This window comes from Protopterus annectens, chromosome 2.part0, assembly GCF_019279795.1.
Source record: "Protopterus annectens isolate FY-2018-M chromosome 2.part0, PAN1.0, whole genome shotgun sequence".
Classification (NCBI taxonomy): Eukaryota; Metazoa; Chordata; order Ceratodontiformes; family Protopteridae; genus Protopterus; species Protopterus annectens.
In genome coordinates, this window is record NC_056728.1 from 1,136,574,771 (window position 1) to 1,136,597,664 (window position 22,894).

The following is a 22,894-nucleotide window of genomic DNA, read 5'->3' on the forward strand; positions in this document are numbered from 1 at the left end:
TAATTCAGTGACACATGTTTGCTTGTGTATGTGTGTGTGTTTAGTGGTACACTGGATTGGAGGGAACTGTTAAAAAAGCTAACTATGTGCCACTTCAACATGGAAATCAGGATGCAGGCATGACAAGTTAATCAAAACACAATGTTTAGGATGGAGTAGCATCTGTGCATCTGTCATCTATGTTATTCATACACTGATGTAGACAGTTGTTAATAAAACCAACATAAAGCACAGTAATTAAATAACAATACAGTAATTTATTAAGAATAAAGTGACATCAGTACAGATTGTCTCAACAGTTTTTCAGAAGCATTACAAAGCCAAATAAACAAGAAAAAAAAAAATAAAATAGGCAATTTTTTTCTTAAATGGAATGGCAAATCCTGACAATGCTTAATAAATATGATAAATATGATAAATTGCTAGATACATTAGTGCTGTTTTGCTAATTGTCACTTAAGAACACCCTGAATTGTTCAGTATAGTTTTCATCATTAATATAAAGTGTTTTAAATGAAAGCAATAATTTACTGTGTAGTTTTACATTTTCTCTTCTTCTGTCTTAATAAATGTAACACTTTTACACATTTTCAGTCTCAGGTGGAATTCATAACAGATTACATAGTATACAAACCATGCTGGGGGCTTTGTGTGCTAGACCACATGTTCCCCTTTTCCTACAGACCACCCCACTTATCAGGAAGTGTATTCGAAGGTGTATGCAAACGTGGTAGTGAGGGGGTGTCCCCATCTTACATCAGTGGCGCATCATGGGGCACTGCTCAGCACAGATGTTTCTGCAGTACAACACAATTCATATTCACAGAAGACTATGCTGTGCAAGACCCAGGCAGAGCAGTGCACAAAGTGCAGAGGTGCACATGACACTCTGAGCAAGGCATGTATGTGTGTGTGTGTGTGTGTGTGTGTGTGTGTGTGTGTGTGTGTGTGTGTGTCTGACTGTGCAGGTATACATGCTTGTATGTTTGTGTGTGTGCGCACACATACTCGTGTGTTTTCTTACAGGTATCTTTCTCAGGTGAGCAGTTGTTCAAACTGTTTAGTGGAGCAATTCATAGCCATGCAACCAATCCAGAGCAGGTAAGTTGCACTTCTGAGTAGCCTGAGTATGAATTCCACCCTGTTACCTTAATGTCTGCTATCTACATTGTTGTACATCCTTTTTCAACACATATGCTGTACAGCCCAATCCCTTATCCTGCATAGATTTCTCAGTCTGTCAATCAAACACATAAACCATACATTTATCCTCTTGCCAGTTGGGCTGTAAGAAAAAAATGAACTGTAAACCATCGCTGACCTGTCCTGCAAATATAAATAAGATCTGCTTCCTTTTATTAGAAATGCTCAGTAGTTTGGTAGTACAGATGAAGGACTCTACAACGGACAGGCAAAGTAAACTGCTTCACAGAAGTCATAGGAACAGTAAATGCACTGATTTCTTATTCATTATTTATTGTTTGCATAAATTGTCTAAGTGCTTTATCCAGTAATACCTAACAGGCCCTTTACAGTGCAGGGTTGCAGTCACATGTGCAATTTTTGGCACATCATGTTTCTTTCCTAATCTGCGTCTCTCTCATTTTGTTTTACACACACACACACACACACACACACACACACACACACACACACACACACACACACACACACACACACGCGTATACAGCCAAGAGTACAATAATAAACTGGCGGGGAAACCATAGATGGCTCACGCTTTAACACTAGGAAGCACACATTGTCCTCTATAAACAATCAAACACCCATGTGAATTTAAGAAGTTACAGTCAGAATAAACAGTCTGCTAAGCAAAGCAGTCAGTGCATGCTACAAATGTACAACTGTTGTGCAGTACAGCAACGTATTAACCTGACCCTAGGTTTTAATATATTTCATAGAATCTAATCAGATGCTTAGCTCATCTCAGCTCTGATGTGGCTTATATTAGCATGTCGCCCTTTCTCAACAAACATACAGATTCAATAGATTCCACAGTCATAAACCATAGATGGAGGTGAACTTTTATTACTCCTTTTGTCTATAAATTTGCCACAATGTATTTTGCAGGAGGATTACACATTTTCCTCTCTATTTGATGTGTTTTTATAGTGCATCCCAATCAGACATGATATGGAATTGAACACTTCCTCTTTCTTTAGTGTATTCATTATGGCACGTTCTTTATGAAAATGACAGTGACACTTAATTGTATCACTTCTCAGTAACTAGTATGGACCATTCTTAGACTGAAGATGTATTTCAGCTGAAGTCTGAAAGGCATGCAAAACAACAACAACAGCAAAACCGCTATCAATACAGTTCATACATAATGAAACGAACAATTTGTCACCTTCATGAGCCAGAAAAATGATGAAAACTTGTCTGTGTTTCCTTCAGGTTAGAAAATTTAAGAGGATGAATAACATTTAAGGAAATCTACTACATCCTGATGGCCTTCCTCTCTTGCCAAATCTACTGGAAGCTTATTCCATGAGTCTCGAATATTAGCTACTGCACCATACTTAATTAAAAGCTGCACAGATTCCAGGAATCCTGCTCGGGCGGCATCGTGTACTGGGGATGTGTCATAGCTGTCTTTTATATTGGGGTTAGCGCCATGTGCCAGCAGAAGCTCTGCAATTTGTACATTCCCCATCATCATACACTAGAGACAAAAAAAAGGTTCTGATTACTTAACCAGATTTAATCACTACCTGAAGTTGTCATGAGAACACATTTTACAAATTCACTTTTCAGACGTGACTTTATTTTTGACACGTTAAAATACTGGCATTATAGAATGTGTTATTTATTAATGAAATTCATGGTTTGGGCTATTGCCCTTGCTAGGCAAGACCTACACTGAGTACAGCACATACTAGTTTCGATATTGTTTATATCTACATCTTGACACAATGCATTATTCATCTAACATTGTCCCTTTTTTTAATAAACACCATTTATGATATAATATGAGAAAATTGCAGAAGTACAAACCAGCACATATGGTAATTGTTTTCAAAAGACAGCAGATATTAACCTGTCAAACGATAAATTTTACCACCAATAATTTTTAGGCACTCAGTAGGCAGACAGTTTTGTTTATGGCTGAGTGATGAAACACATTGTACATATATACAATAAGCGTTACCACCGTCAGTGGTATATCTTCCAAGTCACATTAGCAACGGATTGCATATATGTCAATATCTAGAGTGTATAAGAGTATCGTGTTCAGTTTTAGATGTACAACTTATTTCATCATTTGCTAGTTACAGTTAACACCACTGCATTGCCATTTGAATTTGGTTCTATATATTATGTGACATTAATCACCCCATCATTGGGAAATTATGTTACTTAGAATAGATCGGTAATGCTTAAAGTATTTGTTGCTCACCCACTTTACATGTTTGCTTATTTAACCTTCTGTGGATCACTATAATTAAACATTTCTATTGACAGACTGAATTAAATTGCAACCACAAGAAAGTCAAATGTAGAGTTGCATAAATATGCAATTATGTTTATTTCATAGCTGTTCGTAAGTCAGACAGTTCATCGTTGCCAAAATTTGTTTATCATTAATAAGTGCTGTTGTTAAAATGTTCCTTGTAATGAGTGCGCGCGCGCGCACACACACACACACACACACACACACACACACACACACACACACACACACACACACACGCGCAGCCATGGTGACAGTATTTTTACTCTGCAGTAGTGACATCATTTTGGTAGCAAAATAAATGTTTAACAGTATTTAAAGTGATTAGTAAAACATAGCATGTGTTTAGCAGGTCAATTATTCAAACAATCACACATTTGACTGTGTGAAACATCCATTTATCTGCGTTATTTTCTTGCATTTTCTGTGTTTTTAATATATAACGGCATCCAATTTGTTTTGACATGTTTGTAGTGCAAATAACTTTTCCTGTGTGGTTCCAGTGTTTAAACATATTGTTCAAAAACAGATTAGTTACTTGGAGTTGTGGATGGATGGATATGCGAGGCCGAGCACTTACTTTATTATTTATTTATTTATACCTAATTATCAAACTTGCGTGTTGCCACAAGTAATGTAGGTAAGTGTATTGTACTGATTGGCTAGTTCCTGGTAGTGGCTGAATGAATCAGATCAGAAAGGATGTGGTTCTACAGCCACAATCTCTTCAAATCATGGACATTGCATGTGCATTTGTTTAAAAGGTTTCTTAACAAACGATGTCTTACTTTTACATTTGAACTGCTATGTCTTTTCTGCAATGTTTACTTATTTGGAACATTTACTTTTTTCTCTTTATTGAGTGTTTTTCATTGCTGTTTTTGTTTATTGCTCGTGTATAGTTCCTTTGTTGTTTCCAGGACTCCTGATATGTTGATTTAGGTATTTTCTTGTTATGGTGTGATTTTTAATAAGACTTAATTGAAAACTGGCTGCTCTCAACTGGACATTCATGATTAAGAAATGTAAGTAAGTACTAAATTAGTGCATATCCAACAACATTTTAACCATATGCATTAATGACCTCCATTTTGGAAATATGGTAAAAGAAGAGAATTGTAATGCTATCTTTCAACCATAATAGTCAGCGGAAAACAGTTATAATATTAATTTACTAATTAGCTAACTATGTTTATGTCATAACCAAACAAAAACAATCAGTCTTGAAAGAGGCTCATGTGCACATCATCTATTACTGCAGCATTCCTGTAATGAGTTTATTGTACGGAAATAAAGAGCAAATGTATCACTATACAATATTTGGAAAGGAGAGAATGTTGTGGAATCCTTTCACAATGCAGCTGACATGCCTTCTGGTTTAGCATTTGGCTGACAGGGAGTTACTTGTTAAATTACAAAAAACGTTATAGGTGACAAACGTTTGCTGTTCTACAGACTGACATTGCTTCAGCACTGCAGTAAATCATGGTTACTTCATTTCATGTTAATGAATATGCTTCCTAATACTGGCTTGAAAACTGTCTTGGATTAAAGTCATTCATTGTCTGCAAAATCCCTGTTTAGTGTACTGCTATTATAGCATTTTAAAAGGGGTACCTTGGAAATATGCACAAGTGTGATGCTTTATTAAACTGTGATGCGAAAAGCTGTTTTGAATGATGTAACTATAGTAAGATTGTATACTGGTGGATAAAGTCAGTGACTGATCACTGTTTACGAACCTTGAATGAAGTGTAACAGTGTTAGAATGGTGTTATATCTTGAAATACTTATGTAAGGCAATGAGCAAGTTTGTCAGTAATAATGCTGATATTTAGAAAAGAAAAATCACTGATGCAGAAGTCTGCAGTTTGTGTTATTATATTTTGTCAGTTATTGTAGGATTTGTCAGTTTAAATTCAAGAGACCTGCAATGTATGTCCTTACACAATTTTCTATATCCTGGCAACTTCTTCTGACTTCTAAGTAGTTACATAAAGTCCAACATAGATTGTGCCAATGCAAGTTCTAACAAAGATGATTATGGTCGGGTCGCCAGTCATAACTTGCATATAATATGTTCGAGTCCCAGACGTGGATACCAAGAAATACACCCCAAGAGCGAAACTTGTGAGGCGATTCCCAGCATCCTTGTCTAGAATATGTAATAAAGGGATATGATAACAGATGTGATCGTAATTCTTTGTAGCGCATGAAGTAGTAGATGCCCATGTACTGCTAGATAAAGTGAAAAAAAAACAGACATTTTCTAACAGCTTTCAAAGCCATAAAACACTTAGCGAGCGCCTTCAGTAAGGTAGTGTAACAATGTCCCTTATATTTAGCCTCACCTTCTATACATTTCAACTGTGCAGATTTTTGCTTCATATTTTTGGTCTGTTCCTCATAAAATGTATGGTTTTCTGACAAATCGCTGAGGACTGAAGTCACTAAACGACAGACAGAGACATTTGAGGTTTCAGACTTCATATCCTCCAGAAAATGCAGGCTAACACAAATTCTGTTATTCTAACAACTTTCTAGCTTATACAGTAAGTCACCAACACATTACCGGAACATACAGCTGCAAAAATAATTTTTTTTTTTACTCTGCTGCTGTCGTTTGCTGGTCAGCAAACGCAGATTTGACTGCCCACCGTGAGACCCGGTCTTAACATGTGAAGCATGGGGTGCTTAACAATTGCTAATATCGGGTCTCACGCTATAGTAGCGCTTCACTGATTCGTCACTTGCCGGATATTTAAGCAATAACCAATGCCTGGGTGTGGGTAATGCTGGATTTACCCACGGTTGGTGTGGTTTGGTCACAAGGGTGAAGCCCGAGTGGCCAAACAAAGACAACCATGGGTAAATCCAGCATTACCCACACCCAGAAGTGGGTTATTGCTATTATACAATGACATTCTTCTTCTTCTTTCGGCTTTTCCCGGTTAGGGGTCGCCACAGCGGATCACCTTGTCCGCACATTGATTGGCAGTGGAGTTTTACGGTGTCGAGTTGCCAGCCCGGCGCCCAACCTTCCACAAAAGGCACACTCACACGCACACCTAGGGCCAATTTAGAGTGTCCAATCCACCTGCAGCATGTCTTTGGGATGTGGGAGGAAACCGGAGCACCCGGAGGAAACCCACGGGACCACAGGGAGGACATGCAGACTCCGCACAGAAGGCACCCCAGCGCTATTATACAATGACATTATTTAAGAAAAAAAATACTTGCTTTTCTTAAATAATGGCATTGTATAATGCCTCCTTGCTGCCCTTCCACAGCTGTCCAGTATTCTGCAGCAGTTCTGATGTACTGCGCATGTGTATGCTTACACAGTACATCAGAGCTGTGTGTGGAAGCAACGGAGAAAGAAAGATCTCCATTGCTTTTTTTTAAGCTATCTCGCTATGTTAAACTCATTTAACATAGTAACATAACAGCAATGGAGCTCTTCCGTTCTCCGTTGTTTAAAAAAAAAAAGACTTATACTAATGGAAAAAGGACCTTTTTCCATTAGTATAAGTCTTGATTTCCAACAGGCACGCTGACCAATCAGCATGGACATTTTGGAATATTAATGACGGGTCGTAGTATAATGGAGAATAATCATAACTCTCCAAGCATTACATGAATGTTTATGAAACTGGCAGCAATTTCTGAATGAAACAAGCAAGGTGTTTAGCAGAAATGTATGCTCATCATAACAATAAACACTTTATAAATTCCAGAAAATCACACATTTCCAGAGCTAAAGGAAAATTCATCTTGGAATGTTAGTAGCTGAACTATTGAGAATAAGTACCTCGAGTCAGTGAAATCAAACCAGACTATTCTATTCCTAATAGTTTGTTAAATATATTGGAAAGCCTGGATCAAAACTAAAGAATTACCCCTCCTTCAGAACTATAGACATCTCAGAAATCTTACAAAGAAACAGTCCAGTGCTGACAAAAAGTCCTTCTCGAACACAGTTCAACTGAATAGCAAAACTAACCCACGTAAATTCTGGTCGATTATAAATAACATTCTCTCTCCTGGCTGCCCCTCTAACCCCTCACCCTACCCAAATACATCCTCCTCTAGAAACAGCTACCCAACTGAACAAACACTTTATCGGCACTATTCAAGCACTCCTACCATCCAATGGTAACACTACAACCCAACCTGTCCTTCTCTACCCATCTAATAATACCCCCTTCACCTTTCATCCTGTTCCCACTTCCTACATCTGCTGTCTACTTCTGAAGCTAAAAAACTTTGCTCTCCTTCCACTGATAATTTACCTCCTTCCTTCCTCAAACTGGCTGCTGACTCAGTTGCATACCCAGTGTCTATACCAATAAATAGGTCCATTCAGGAATCCACTGTACCCACCCTTTGTAAATCCTTTTTCACTATACCCCTACATAAAGATGGCAACTCTACTGACCCAGCCAACTACCGTCCCATAGCCATCCTATCCCCCCTATCTAAAATTCTCAAAAAATGCATCCATTCACAGCTACTAAAACACCTCCTCCAAAGCAATCTTCTCACACCCACCCAGCATGGCGTTTGTCCCAGCCATAGCACTACTATAGCCCTCCTATCCTTTACCCGTACCGTAGTTGAGGCCCTAGATAACAACAACTGCATATCCTGTCTCTTCTTAGACCTTTCCAAAGCATTTGATACTGTGTCCCACCCACAACTGTTATCTAAACTTGCCTGTCTTAATATGTCTTCCTCCTCCCTTTCCTGGTTCTCCAGTTACTAATCCTGTAGGCAACAGTATGTTAAATGGCTCTCTTCCTCTTCTCCATTCCTAGCTGTCTCAACAACAGTACCCCAAGATTCCATCTTGGGTCCCCTCCTGTTCAATATCTTCACAAATGACCTCCGTACATCATGCAAATGATCCTCTCTCATACAATATGCCAACAATTTAACTCTCATCTCTATCTCTGAACTCTATACACTCACTCAACACACCTTTTACTCTACTGAACTCTGGCTAACCAGTAACTTACTCATCCTTAACCCAAAAAAGACCAAACTCCTTCTATTTCTTCCCCGTTCTCTGACTCACCACACATCCTCCTTTTCTATCACTTCCTCAAATAACACAATCATTAAACCTGATACTCACACTAAATTGTTAGGAGTCATCATCAATGATGAACTTAAATTTAATATGCATCTTCTCCAATGCATAAAAAAGAAAAAACAGAAACTAGGTTTACTTTATCGTTACAAAAAAATTCTAACTCCAAGCACTAGACTCTCCATTGATGAAGCTCTCCTCCTCCTCCCCTCCCCTCCCTTCTTTATGCTGCCCCTGTGTTCACAAACATTCAATCCGCAACCTTAAACAAACTCCAACAAACTTATCATAAGATAGCTAGATTCATCACAAACTCTCCATACAATACTCATCACTGCTTTCCCCTTACATCCCTCCACTGGCTTGAGTTCCCCCACCTACTGCTGCTATCACAACTTCAAATCTACACTTCATTCTTTATAAACCTTCATCTGGTCCTGCACTCTCTTCCCTAATCTCTATCTACACACCTCCTCGTACTCTTCATACCTCAAATCAGCTACTGCTACACACGTACCAATACAAAAAAACTGTAGGCAAACTCTTATATAAATACTCCATTGCCCAAACTTGGAACAAACTTCCTAGGGACATATGCTCCACCACTCACCCTTCCCACTTAAAAATTAAAACTCCATCTACTTAACTCCAAAATCTGTCCCTGTCAGGACCCAACCTAAACCCTCTCTCTCCTCCTTTGGGTACGCTTCTCGCTACCCCCCTCTCTACAAACTTTCCCCCCTACTTGATGATACTTATTTCTACTTGATACTTAAATCTGATTAGAACTAACTCCTTTTGTAAATATGTAAATAAATCATAACCCTGATAACATAGGATAGACATGTTTACATTTATTTCTTTTTATTTTTTGTCTTTTAAATACTACTGTATAATTTCAACTGTTGATCACGTTAATCAGATGTTAACGTACATGTTGCCAGTTTTGCTGTCTTCAAAATGTCTTTTTTGAAATTTTTATTCAATTCCTGCTCACATTAAGGCATATGTTATCATTTCTCTGCATGTATAATCTCCGTTTTTCTTGGAGCTTTTCTCCTCGGGTCTCCACTGAAAAAGGGCCACAATATCCAACTGGACCAACCCAGTTAACAAATGTCAATAAATAAATAAATATTCTAGGTACACCTGTCAACTGGCCCTGATTTTCAGAGATGTCTCTAATTTGGACTCAAATATTAGCTCAGTTCTTATTAATCCCCCCTAAAATGTGTGATTTTTGGAGAAAAGGTGAATTTCACTTAAGAAAAAATGACAATTAGAATTATACACTTTTTTACTCGTCAGAAAATGTACATTAATTCATATTTTCTTAATCTGTCAATGTCTCCTGTTAATAGTTTAAAAATGTACCTGATGGTTCCTGATTATTTATGGATTTGTCCCTGATTCTGTTGAGATCTACACTGCTTGGTTGAGAGCTATAATTCTAGGACAGGAGAGGTCCGACAAAATACATAGAACGACTACATTGTCTATAGAGATGTTCTTATCTGCTGGAACACATACTGGTCACCTCGGGGTTGAAGCTGCATAGCTTATTCTGATTCTACTTTTCATTGTGATTATTTCAACAGGCCAAACTCTGGTGTTCACTCTGTATAACGCATTTAAATAATTGTGTTTTGTCAGTGATTCTGTATATAATATCATGTATCTATTGTCTTCATACTCCAGTCCAACTCATGGTAGTCACTCTCTATACAATAAATGCATCTATTGCATTTTATCATTCAGTTTGTATATAATGTCATGTGTCTGTTGAGTTTACTCCTCCCAGGCTGAGACAGAAATAGGCTCAATGTTTCACACAACACTCTTGCATATTATTGTGTATATACTGATGTACATAGTTTTTGACTGGTTTACACTTTCCTTTTGTCTGTACATTTTTGTTTGTTTTATTCCAATTAAATTTATTGAAAAAAAGTCCAATGAATTCAGTGATTACCCCGTTTAACTAATTCAGAACAAAATACAACAAAATAAATGCATTCCTTGTCATGCATACACACATTTTACAATGGGTGATGGAAGTAGCTGATGGCTGCTGATTTGTTTTCTAAAAATGCATCACTTATAATGGTAGTTCAAACATACACAGACAATCTTCAGAAAAAGTACACACTATTGAGTAATTTCTTTACTTGTTACAGTATTTTCCTCACTTTTGTCTTATACGACCTGAACTGACTGTTATGTTTTGAAGCCCAGTTAACCTCTCATAGGAGATCATAGCTCTCAGCTGAATTAGGAACAAACCTTATCAGAATTAGGGACAAATCCATAAATAATCAGGGACATGTTTAAATGTCAGTACTATTAACCTGAGATGTTGACAGAATTAGAGAGTGTGCATAAACACACAATTCTCAAGTAAAATGAGTCTACACCCCTAATTACGGTCATTATTTACTGAAATATAGTTGACTACCTTTCTCCAAATGTCACCAGTTTTACAAGAAATTAAGAGGGACAGAGCTAAAATATGAGTCAAAAACAAGGACAGCTGAGAAGTATGCAGGAGGTCATCCTGCACCTTCGCGGCAGGGCTAGCCACCCGGTGGTGTAAACCTTGGCTCGAGATGTCACTGCTGAAGTGACACTCTGACCCCATGTGCAAAACGGGAAAAAGGAGGGTTGAGGATGGATAGATCTTGCACCTGAATCAGACTCCAGAATAAAATTTTTTTGCAGAGATTGCAATGTAGGAAAGTCAAAATTGCTGAAGACCAACAATTTCCTGAAATTTGCTCCAACAAGCAATGTCCTAAAACACTGGCTGCAACCACCGTCTTACTCAGTTGTTGAAACTACTGAACAGTAAGTCCAGTCCATGAAATGCCTTGCTCTGATCATTAGTCTACCAGTACCAGTAGGCAAAATTACTATACTTTAAAAAAAGGTAAGTGGTTTGTGGGACATATGTTTATTAATCAAAATAAAGATATTGTGATTTAGTTCTACTCACCTGCATTTTAAACAAGCACATGCATCCCACCCAACAGCAGCAGTCCAGCCCTTGCACTTCCATCTTGTTAGGCATGCAGACGGGAAATAGCACTAGACTGCTATCCCATTTAATTAGATACTAACGCAGTTCCCACATATTTAAATCTGATATTCTGAGAAGCTCCAGTTTGTGAACCTGAACCTAATAAATAAGTCAGAAGTTACCTTAATTGTTCTAAGCAGCCATCCAAGGGTATAGTCAGGATTTCTGCCCCTCTCTATGCCATCTTACATAAAGATTGCTACCCCTATTCATCTATTCATCTTCTTGCAGTTAACCCCCATAAGTTCACAGTAAATTACGTTTGGTTGCATGGTAAATTATTAACAGTTCACACCCAGTTCTTGATTTGTTATAACAAGGACTCATGCTGTAACTTATTTACTCTAAGATTAAGGTAATTAAGGACATATTATTAAAGGAGAGCAAATACTATATTGCACTTTACTTAGAAGCCTGTACTCTGATAAGTAGCTACTCAGACTCAACCACATCAGATTCCTTTACTTTTTTTTTTTTTTGCTAGCTTAGTACACCCTTTTTATTTCATAAATGTTTGAAGATGGGAGACTTACTGCCTTTATGGTAGACAAAACTTTTTCCTTGAAAAAATAGCAATAATATTATTGTTAGTATTAGTATTAGTTTTACTACTAATAATTCGGGTACGATTACTTAAATATTGGATACTGCTGGTTACATCCATGCCAGCATGGCAACTATTCAAAGATACTGACTTCTGCCTTCTGGGGAGTAATTTGATTTTGCAGTATGGAAGTCATCAAACACTTCGGCAGCTATGAGGGTCGTCCCTGACCATGAATGTATTGGATTGGAGGCTCCATAACTTTTATTGTAAATGGTGAAAAAAAAAAAACACAAGGTAGTTTGTTGTTGTGTAGTACAACCCCATTTATCTTAGATTTACAACGTCTGAATAAGGAAAGACAGACAGTGCGTCTAATATAAATGCATCATGAATAAGCCATGCATTAGAAAAATGACGCGTGTGCGTAGGTACGTGCATGTGAATATCTCTCGCTCTATATATTATATATATACACATGTATCTAATGTACACATAATATTATACGAAGGCACGGACACGCGCACCTCAGAATAAATCAAGGAACTGAGGTCTAAGGTCACATCCAATAGGATTAACATTACTCATTGCAAAGCTGCTAAACCTACTGTTATGATGGTGCTAATAGTTGCCAGGAGTTTTGAATTTCTAATGCATTTTAAAAATAATTTGTGGGAAAGATTAGACTGCACTGCACTGTTGTGCCTCGAATTATGTTGTACTTTAGCATTTGTATCTATGTGCACATAAAGCATTAAGATGTCAGCAGCCACTGCAAGTAAATGATAACAACTATTCGATAGGAATAAAGTTTGTTTCAGTGCAGCCAATGGAAACTTTGGCTTTGCATTATAAATGATGGATCTCAGTGTACAAAAAATAGTGATTGCACCGATCCTCCAGTTCTTCTATGCTACTTCTGGGGTGGAACGATTTATCAGATTATTAAATATGCAGGCCCAGACAAAGGTTTGAAGCATTCCCCAGTCAAGCATGTTAGGAAGCATTGAGCAAGGAGATTGTTTACAACTTTTCAGCCCTGAATGATCGTTTCAGCACCTGGCATCATAGCTGGAAGCAAACTGGATGAACATTTAAAACACTGTAGTCACAAAAAATGACCTTATGACTATTGCTATGTTTAAAGTTTTTTTTGCCCTGGCTCAGTGTTAAGACGCAAGAACCTATGCTGTAAACACATTTTTATTTGCTTTTGCAAACAGCATCTCACAGATGTGCGTATGCATGTTAAAAAAGGGACAGTCAAAGCATATAAAACATTGGATTCTGTCTAAGGTGATCACATCATGTGCATTCACCCTTTTATACTTTAAGCTCTGCACCAGAAAAGCTAGAATAGATGCACATTGACTTATTGTCACCTATTAGAACGTAAAACGCACCTGCCAGAACAAAGAGCAAGAAGAACTTCGGTATGTATGAGCCAAATCAGAATTCAACAGTATTGATCAGGGCTAGACAGCCCCAATTACAGCAATATTCCTGCTTGGTACACCAACAAAGGGGAATATTGTGATTAGTGGCATAACAACATTACTTTTCTGACAGTATTTTGCAAATTTTGAGATGTATTTTGCAAATCTTGAGATGTACTTACTATAATGACCAATACAAGGTTAAATAACGTATATACGACATCCCCATTTCATAAGTATCACCTCAACCCTATAGTTCGTCTGTCTGCCTGTAAATATCTTTCACACCCTCAATTGCTTTGGACGGACCCCATTGCAGTACGAGGCTATGAATAACAGGAGAGAAAGTTAGGACGGTATTAAACAAAAAATATGCAAATTAAAAAAACTAATTTTGCATTCAGATAATATCACTGATAAATATAAAAGTGTACAGCATGGTTATGGTAAATGCATAGTCTCGTCGTCTGTGTCTGGGTGGTTGTTTTTAGAGTCACATGATATACTGAAGCACATCAAGGTACATAAAGCTTTGTAGTCGCACATAGCGAGCTTTGGCCTGTGTTAGCGTGTTTGTGGTCTTTAAAAATGCAGCTGTAGGGGAAATAAATGTACCTGTCACACACGTGTGTTTCCGGTCCGTTTTATTCCACTGTGAATGCCCTTCTTTCAGGGCTGAGGTTCTGTGCAAACTTTTTACAGGTACAAACCAAAGTATTGATTGGTGATTGGTGCTGAACACTCTTGTTTGTGTACTGCATTGGCATTTATGTCTTGTAAACTCACTAAGCATTTTAGTACACTAAGTGTCTTGGACATAGGGTGTTGTAAGAAATATCTATGTATACATACATTGCCCTAGAGAGGCATTTAACAAGAAGGAGGAGAAAGGAAAGGGTGGGTGATAGCTGAACCAACTTAGATATTTTGTTGTGGTTTGTCTTTAAGCTTTTCCCGGTAAGGGGTCACCACAGCAGAACTCCGGTCTGCTAATGATTGGCAGTAGACTTTTACGAAACACCGAGGTGCCAGCTTGACGCTCAACCTTCAGCTAAGGAATGAGTAAATATATACAAGAGTAAGCACATTTTTTCTGAACAGAAGGCGGCCAAAAATCATGTCTTGAAAGATATTTACAAGCAAAAAGAAAACTATAGGGTTGGGGTGATACTTATGAAATGGGGAAGTGGAGTATACCTTATTTAAACCTGTATTGGTCATCATAGTAAGTACATCTCAAGAAAATACTGTCAGAAAAGTAATGTTGTGATGCCACTAATCAAAATATTCCCCTTTGTTGGTGTACCAAGCAGGAATACTGCTGTAACTGGGGCTGTCTACCCCTGATCGATACTGTTGAATTCTGATTTGGCTCATACATACCAAAGTGCTTCTTGCTCTTTGTTCTGGCAGGTGCGTTTTACATTCTAATAAGTGACAATAAGTCAATGCGCGTCAATTCTAGCTTTTCTGGTGCAGTGCTTAAAGTATGGTCTACACATGACAGAAGTGCGAATGCACATGATGTGATCGCCTTAGACAGAATCCAATGTTTTATATGCTTTGTCTGTCCTTTTTTATCATGCATACATACACACATCTGTTAGATGCTGTTTGCAAAAACAAATAAAAAAATGTGTTTACAGCACACGTTCTTGTGTTTTAGCATTGAGCCAGGGAAAAAAATACTACAGAAACAGTCGGTAAGATCATTTTTGTGACTACTCTGTTTTAAATGTTCATCCAGTTTGCTTCCAACGGTGATGCTAAGTGCTGAAATTGTCATTCAGGGCTGAGACGTTGTGAACAACCTCCATGCTCAGTGCTTCCTGACATGCTTGACTGGTGAACAGTTCAAACATTTGGCCAGGTCTGCTTATTTAATAATCTGATAAATCGTTCCATCCCAGAAGCAGCATACAAGAAGAACTGGAGGATTGGTGCAAGCACTTGCTTACTTTCTGTACACTGAGATCCATCATTGATAATGCAAAGCCAAAGTTTCCATGGCTGCGCTGAACCAAACTTTATATAGTTGCTATCATTTATTTGCACTGGCTGCTGACATCTTAATGCTTTATGTGCACATAGATACAAACGCTAAAGTACGACATAATTAGAGGCATAATAGTGCAGTACAGTCTGATCTTTCCCACAAATTATTTTTAAAATGCAACAGAAATTCAAAACTCCTGGCTACTATTAGCACCATCATAAAAAAAGTGTTTTGCTGCTGTTTAATGAACTATACTGATGCATTCTATCATTGTTAAACCTTTTCTTACCATATCTACTTTGTATTCCTATGAGATAATATGTAATGTATATGTGCAATGTGTACTATGTATTTGTATTTTTCTGGAGCTTTTCTCACCAGGACTCCATTGAAAATGGACTCCTTGTGGCCCAATGGACTATCCTGGCAAACAAACTGTAAATAAATAAATAATAGTAGCTTTAGCAGCTTTGCAATGAGTAATGCTAATTCTATTGGATGTGACCTTAGACCTCAGTTCCTTGATTTTTTATTCCGAAGTGTGCGTGCGTGTGTCTTCATATAATAGTTTCTGTACATTAGATATATGTATATAGAGAGCAAGAGATTTACACATATGGACATGCGCGTGCCTCTCATTTTTTTTAATGCGTGGCTTATTCGGGTCTATATTGAATCAGCGAACGCTTAAAAAAGCAAACACTGATTCATCGACCCTATTTCAGCGAACGCTGAAAATCCCGCGGAACAGCACATTTTTTCTCAGGGAAAAAACCGCTGGGCCGGTTTTGGGAGTTTACCACTGTGGTGTGATCTCGAGGGGTGTGGGGGGCACAGCCTCCCACATTAAATAATGTTTTAAGTTTTTTTTCCCCCTGGGGAAAAAAAATCGCTGTTCCGAGTGTTCGACAATTTCAGCAATCGCTGAATTAGGGTCGATGAATAAGCGTTCTTTTTTTAAGTGTTCGCTTATTTAATATAGACCCGCTTATTCATGTTGCATTTGTATTAGACACACTGTATGTCTTTCATTATTCAGACATTGTGAATCTGACATAAATGGTGTTGTACTATATACTGGCAAACAACCTTGTTTTCTATTTATTTATTTATTTATTGTCATTTGCAGTAAAAGTTATGGACACTCCAATCAAATATATTCATGGTCTGGGACAACCCTCATGTATGCCGAAGCGTTTGATGACTTCCATACTGCAAAATCAAATTGCTCCCCAGAAGGCAGAAGCCAGTATCTTTGTATGGTTGCCATGCTGGCATGGGTGTAGCCAGCGGTATCCAATATTTAAGTAATAATCGTGCCGGAATTAGTAGCAGTAGTAAAACTAATAGAAATAATAATACCATTGTTATTTCTTCAAGTATAAGGTTTTGTCTACCATAAGGGCAGTAAGTCTCCCCTCTTCAAACATTTATGAAATAAAAAGGGTGCAGTAAGCCAGCAAAAAAAGAAAAGGAATATGATGTGGTTGAGTAGCTACTTATCAGAGTACAGGCTTCTAAGTAAAGTGCAATATAGTATTTGCTCTCCTTTAATAATATGTCCTTAATTACCTTAATCTTAGAGTAAATAATTTACAGCATGAGTCCTTGTTATAACAAATCAAGAACTGGGTGTGAACTGTTAATTTGCCATGTAACTAAATGTCATTCTCTGTGAACTTATGGGGGTTAACTGTAAGAAGATGAAAAAGGGTGGCAGTCTTTATGTAAGATGGTGTAGAGAGGGGCAGAAATCCTGACTATACCCTTGGATGGCTCCTTAGAACAATTAAGGTAACTTCTGACTTATTTATTAGGTTCAGGTTCACAAACTGGAGCTTCTCAGAATATCAGATTTAAATATGTGGGAACTGTGTTAATATCTAATTAAACGAAATAGCAGTCTAGTGCTATTTCCCGTCTGCATGCCCAACAAGATGGAAGTGTAAGGGATGGACTGCTGCTGTTGGGTGGGATGCATGCACTTATTTAAAATGCAGGTGAGTAGATCTAAATCACAATATCTTTATTTTGATTAATAAACATATGTCTCACAAACTGCTTGCCTTTTTAAAGTACAGTAATTTTGCCTACTGGTACTGTAGACTAATGATCAGAGCAAGGCATACTGTTCGGTAGTTTCAAAAACTGAGTAAGATAGAGGCTGCAGCCAATGTTTCAGGATACTGCTTGTTGGAACAAAAATCGGAAAATTGTTGGTCTTCAGCGATTTTAACTTTCCTACACTGCAGCCTCTCCAAAGAGAAATTTACTCTGGAGTCTGACTCAGGGGCAAGATCCAGCCATCCATCCTCAATGCCTTTTTCCCATTTTGCACATAGGGTTGGGGTGTTACTTCATCAGTGGCAATCTCCTTGAGCCAAGGTTTACACCACCAGGATCTAGCCCTGCCACGGAAGTGCAAGATGATGTCCTGCGTACTTCTCAGCTGTCCCTGATTTTGACTCATATTTTAGCTCTGTCCTTCTTAATTTCTTGTAAAACTGGTGACCTTTGGAGAAAGGTAGTCAATTATATTTCAGTAAATAATGATAGTAATTAGGGGTGTAGACTTATTTTACTTGAGAACTTGTATGTTTATGCACACTCTCTTATTCTGTCAACATCTCAAGTTAATAGTGCTGCCATTTTAAAAAAGTCCCTGATTACTTATGTATTTGTCCCCAAGTCAGATGAGGTTTGTCTCTGATTCAGCTGAGAGCTATGATCTCTTATGAGAGGTTAAAGGGGCTTCAAAACACAACAGTCAGTTCAGGTTGTATAAGACAAAAGTGAGGAAAATACTGCAACACATAAAGAAATGACTCAATAGTGTGTACTTTTTCAAAGATTGTCTATGTATGTTTGAACTACCATTATAAACGATGCGTTTTTAGAAAAAAAATCAGTAGCCATCAGCTATTTCCATCACTCATTGTAAAATGTATGTATGCATGACAAGGACTGCATTTATTTTATTGTATTGTTTACTTTATTTTGAATTCGTCAAATGGGGGTAAATCACTGATTTTTTTGGACTTTTTACCCCAATAAATTTAATTGGAATAAAACAAACAAAAATGTATAGAGAAAAGCAAATTGTAAACCAGTCAAAAACTATGTACATTAGTATATAGACAAATATATACAACAGTGTTGCGTGAAACATTGAGCCTGTTTCTGTCTCAGTCTGGATGAAGTAAACTCAGTGGACATTTGACATTATATACAGATTGAATGACAAAATGCAATGCATGCATCTATTATATAGAGAGTGACTACCACGATTTGGACTGGAATATAAAGACAATAGATACATGACATTATATGCAGTGTGACTGACAAAACACAATTATTTAAAAGCATTATGTAGAGTGAATATCATAGTTTGGCCTGTTGAAATAATCACAATGAAAAATAGAATCAGAGTAAGCTATAGATTCAACTCCAAGTTAACCAGTATGTGTTCCAGCAGATAAGAACAACATCTCCATAGAGAATGTAGCCTTTTTATGTATTTTGTTGTATCTCCCCCAATCAAGAATTCTCTCAACCAGTCAGGGACAAATCCAGAAATAATCAGGAACAATCATGTACACTTTTAAACTATTAATACTATTAACTCGACACATTGGCAGATTAAGAAAATATGAATTAATATACATTTTCTGAAGTAAAAGAAGTGTATAATTCCAATTATTGTCATTTTTTCTTAAGTGAAATTCACCACCTTTTCTCCAAAAGTCACACATTTTAGGAGGATTAAGAAGAACTGAGCTAATATTTGAGTCAAAATTAGAGACATCTCTGAAAATCAGAGCCAGTTGACAGGTATACCTAAAATATATTTAACAAACTACTACGAATAGAATAGTCTGGTGTGATTTCATTGACTTGAGGTACTTAGATATTCTCAGTAGTTCAGCTACTAACATTCCAAGCTGAATTTTCCTTTGGCCCTGCAAATGTATGATTTTTGAAGTTTATAAAGTGTTTAGTGTTATGATGAGCAGAGCATACCGTTTGCATTTCTAATAGACACCTTGCTTGTTTCTATCAGAAATTGCTGTCAGTTTCATAAACATGCATGTAATGCTTGGAGAGTGGTGATTATTCTTCGATATCCGGCAAGTGACGAATCAGTGAAGCGCTACTATAGTGCGAGATCCGATCTAGTTGCTAAGCACCCCTGCTTTAAGACCGGGTCTCACGGTGGGCTGTCAAATCTGCCCTTGCTGACCAGCAAACGACAGCAGAAGACTAAAAAACAATTTACTTCTGCTAGTTGTCTGTGTTGGTAATGTGTTTGTGATTTATAAACTTAGAAAGTTGTTAGAATAACAGGATTTGTGTTAGCCTGCACTTTCTGAAGGATAGGAAGTCTGAAACCTCAGCTGCCTGTCATTATTTAGTGACTTCAGTCCTCAGCGATTTGTCAGAAAACCACACATTTTATGAGGAACAGACCAAAATATGAAGCAAAAATCTGGACAGTTGAAATGTATAGAAGGTGAGACTAAACATAAGGGACATTGTTACACTCATTACCTTGAAGGCACTCGCTATGTGTTTTATGTCTTTATAAGCCTTTAGAAATTTTTTTCTTTTTTAGTTTAGCTAGTAGTACATCGGGCAGATACTACTTCATGCGCTACAAAGAATTGTGATCACTTCTGCTGTCATATCCCTTTATTAAGTATTCTGGACACAGATGCCAGGAATCGCCTCACGAGTTTCACTCTTGATGTGTATTTCTTGGCATCCATGTCTGGGACTTGAATACATAATATGCAAATTATGATTGGCGAACCAATCATAATCATCTGTGTTAGAGCTCGCGTTGGTACAATCTATGTTGGACTTTATGTAACTATTTACTCACAGGTACGAAGAAGTCAAAAGATGTTGCCAGGATATAGAAAATTGTGTAAGGACATGCATTGCAGGACTCTTGGATTTAAACTGACAAATCATAAAATAGTTGCCAAAATAGTATAAAGGAAACTGCAGACTTCTGCATCAAAGTGATTTTTCTTTTCTAAATATCAACATTATTACTACTCACAATTTGCCAAACTTTGCTCATTGCCTTACATAAGTATTTCAAGATATAACACCATTCTAACACTGTTACACTTCATTCAAGTTTCGTAAACAGTAATCAATCACTGATCTTATCCACCAATATGCAATCTTACTATAGTTACATCATTCAAAACAGCTTTTCGCATCACAGTTTAATAAAGACCTAAATCAACATCTCAGAAGTCCTGGAAACAAAAAAAGGAATTATGCACGAACAACAAACAAAAACAGCAATGAAAAAAGTGCAAGTTCCAAAAAAAAAAAAAAGCGGAGAAAAGACATAGCAATTCAAAAGTAAATGTAAGAAGTCGTTTGTTAAAAAGCCTTTTAAGCAAATGCGCTTGCAATGTCCACAACTTGAAGAGATTGTAGCTGTAGAACCACATCCTTTCTGATCTGATTCATTCAGCCATTACCAGGAACTACCCAATCAATACAATACACTTACCTACATTACTTTTGGCAACACGCAAGTTTGATAATTAGGTCTAAATAAATAAAAAAGTAAATGCGCGCACGAATGCAATTAATTCGTAGATCCACCCATCCACAAGTAAGTAACTAATCTGTTTTTGAACAATATGTTTAAACAGTGGAACCACACAGGAAAAGTTATCTGCACTACAAACATGTCAAAACTAATAAAATGCCGTTATATTTTAAAAACACAGAAAATGCAACAAAATAATGCAGAGAAATGGATATTTCACACGGTCAGATACGTGATTGTTTGAATAATTGGCCTGCTACTCAGATGATATATTTTTTTACTGATCGCTTTAATACTGTTAAACATTTATTTTGACCCCAAAATGATTTCATTGTTGCAGAGTAAAAGTACTGTCCCCATGGCTACGTGCGTGTATATGTGTGGGCAAAGCTCGCTATGTGCGACTACAAAGCTTTATGTACCTTGATGTGCCTTAGTATATCATCATGTGACTCTAAAAACAACCACCCAGACACGGACGACGAGACTATGAATTTACCATAACCATGCTGTACACTTTCATATTATCAGTGATATTATTTGAATGCAAAATTATTTGTTTTAATTTGCATACGTTTTTTTGTTTAATACCGTCCTAACCTTCTCTCCTGTTATTCCTAGCCTCGTACCTGCAACGGGGTCCGTCCAAAGCGATTGAGGGTGTTGGGGTGTACACCTTCCTTCAGTAACTCTTCTACCTTTTCAGTTTCACCTCTAGCAGCAGCATTTGCAAGTCGATCGCCATCAGTCATATTACAAGAAGATAAAATAACCATCACTACACCAGTCCTCCAGGATATGAATCTTACGTGGGTATTACACAGAGTCCGTCTGAGACAGGTGAATTAAAGAACACTACAATGCAAAAGTGTAAGATGTCTTGGCTCCAGTCCTCTATAACCCTGTACAGGTAAACAGGTGTGTAGTTCTAAACTTGGGAAGTATCCTTTTGTTTTTGTTTTCTGTAGCAGTATTGTGTCCGCACATTGATGTTCCCAGTTTTTCTGTTACTGATATTATTAGGATCACACACAAAATCTAGTTATTTAACCTGCCGGTAACGCAGCCCTGCTGAATAAGTTCACCCTCGTCTGAAGACTGGAAATATGCCGAATGACATCAGCCTTACTCGGGATCGAATGTTTCATGTCAGGAGGAGGGGTTTGGGCAATGTGAGGCGCACGCGCACTGTGGTTCATGAGCCTGCTTCCGGTATCGTTGGCTGGAATTAAATGGAAAACAGCTAGAGCAAGCAGTAAACAGCGTTTTGTTGTTAGGGTTTGTCGTTTGTATAATCGTGCAACTGCATACAAGGCAAAATGAAGACCCCAGTTGTGCTTTAGTAATCGGATGCATAAACCCGTGTGGACAACAAAGTAACAACGACCCTGTAGTTAAATAGTTAAACAGAAAACGTGATATTAATCCACTACCACGTCATGGTCCACATGTATGATAATGCCATTTATAAATTAAATACTAGTGAGGGAGGCTCACATGCAATATCGGTGTAACCTTGTTCATATACTTCTCGAGCTTTCTTCAACAAAATTGTGTAGTCCGCGTTGTGTGACATTAAATGAGTGGCAGCTGGCAAATAGTCCAACCTGAAAGCAGAAAAAAAGAGAAAACAAGCTACAGTAATAATTATCTAATGTTTATACTTTAAATGTCATTGGGCAGTATGTACATCTTCATTT

General features: G+C 37.5%; 1 protein-coding gene across 1 annotated transcript; it reads right to left on the bottom strand.

Annotated features, from left to right (window-relative positions):
• Positions 1-237: 237 nt before the first annotated feature.
• Positions 238-22,315, bottom strand: LOC122793377 (cyclin-dependent kinase 4 inhibitor B-like). The gene is made up of 2 exons (XM_044061330.1): positions 21,824-22,315; positions 238-2,686 (listed from the first exon to the last, which is right to left on the bottom strand). The coding sequence occupies exons 1-2, from the start codon at positions 21,968-21,970 to the stop codon at positions 2,429-2,431; spliced, it is 405 nt and encodes a 134-aa protein (XP_043917265.1). The 5' UTR covers positions 21,971-22,315; the 3' UTR covers positions 238-2,428.
• Between the last annotated feature and the right edge of the window lie 579 nt (positions 22,316-22,894).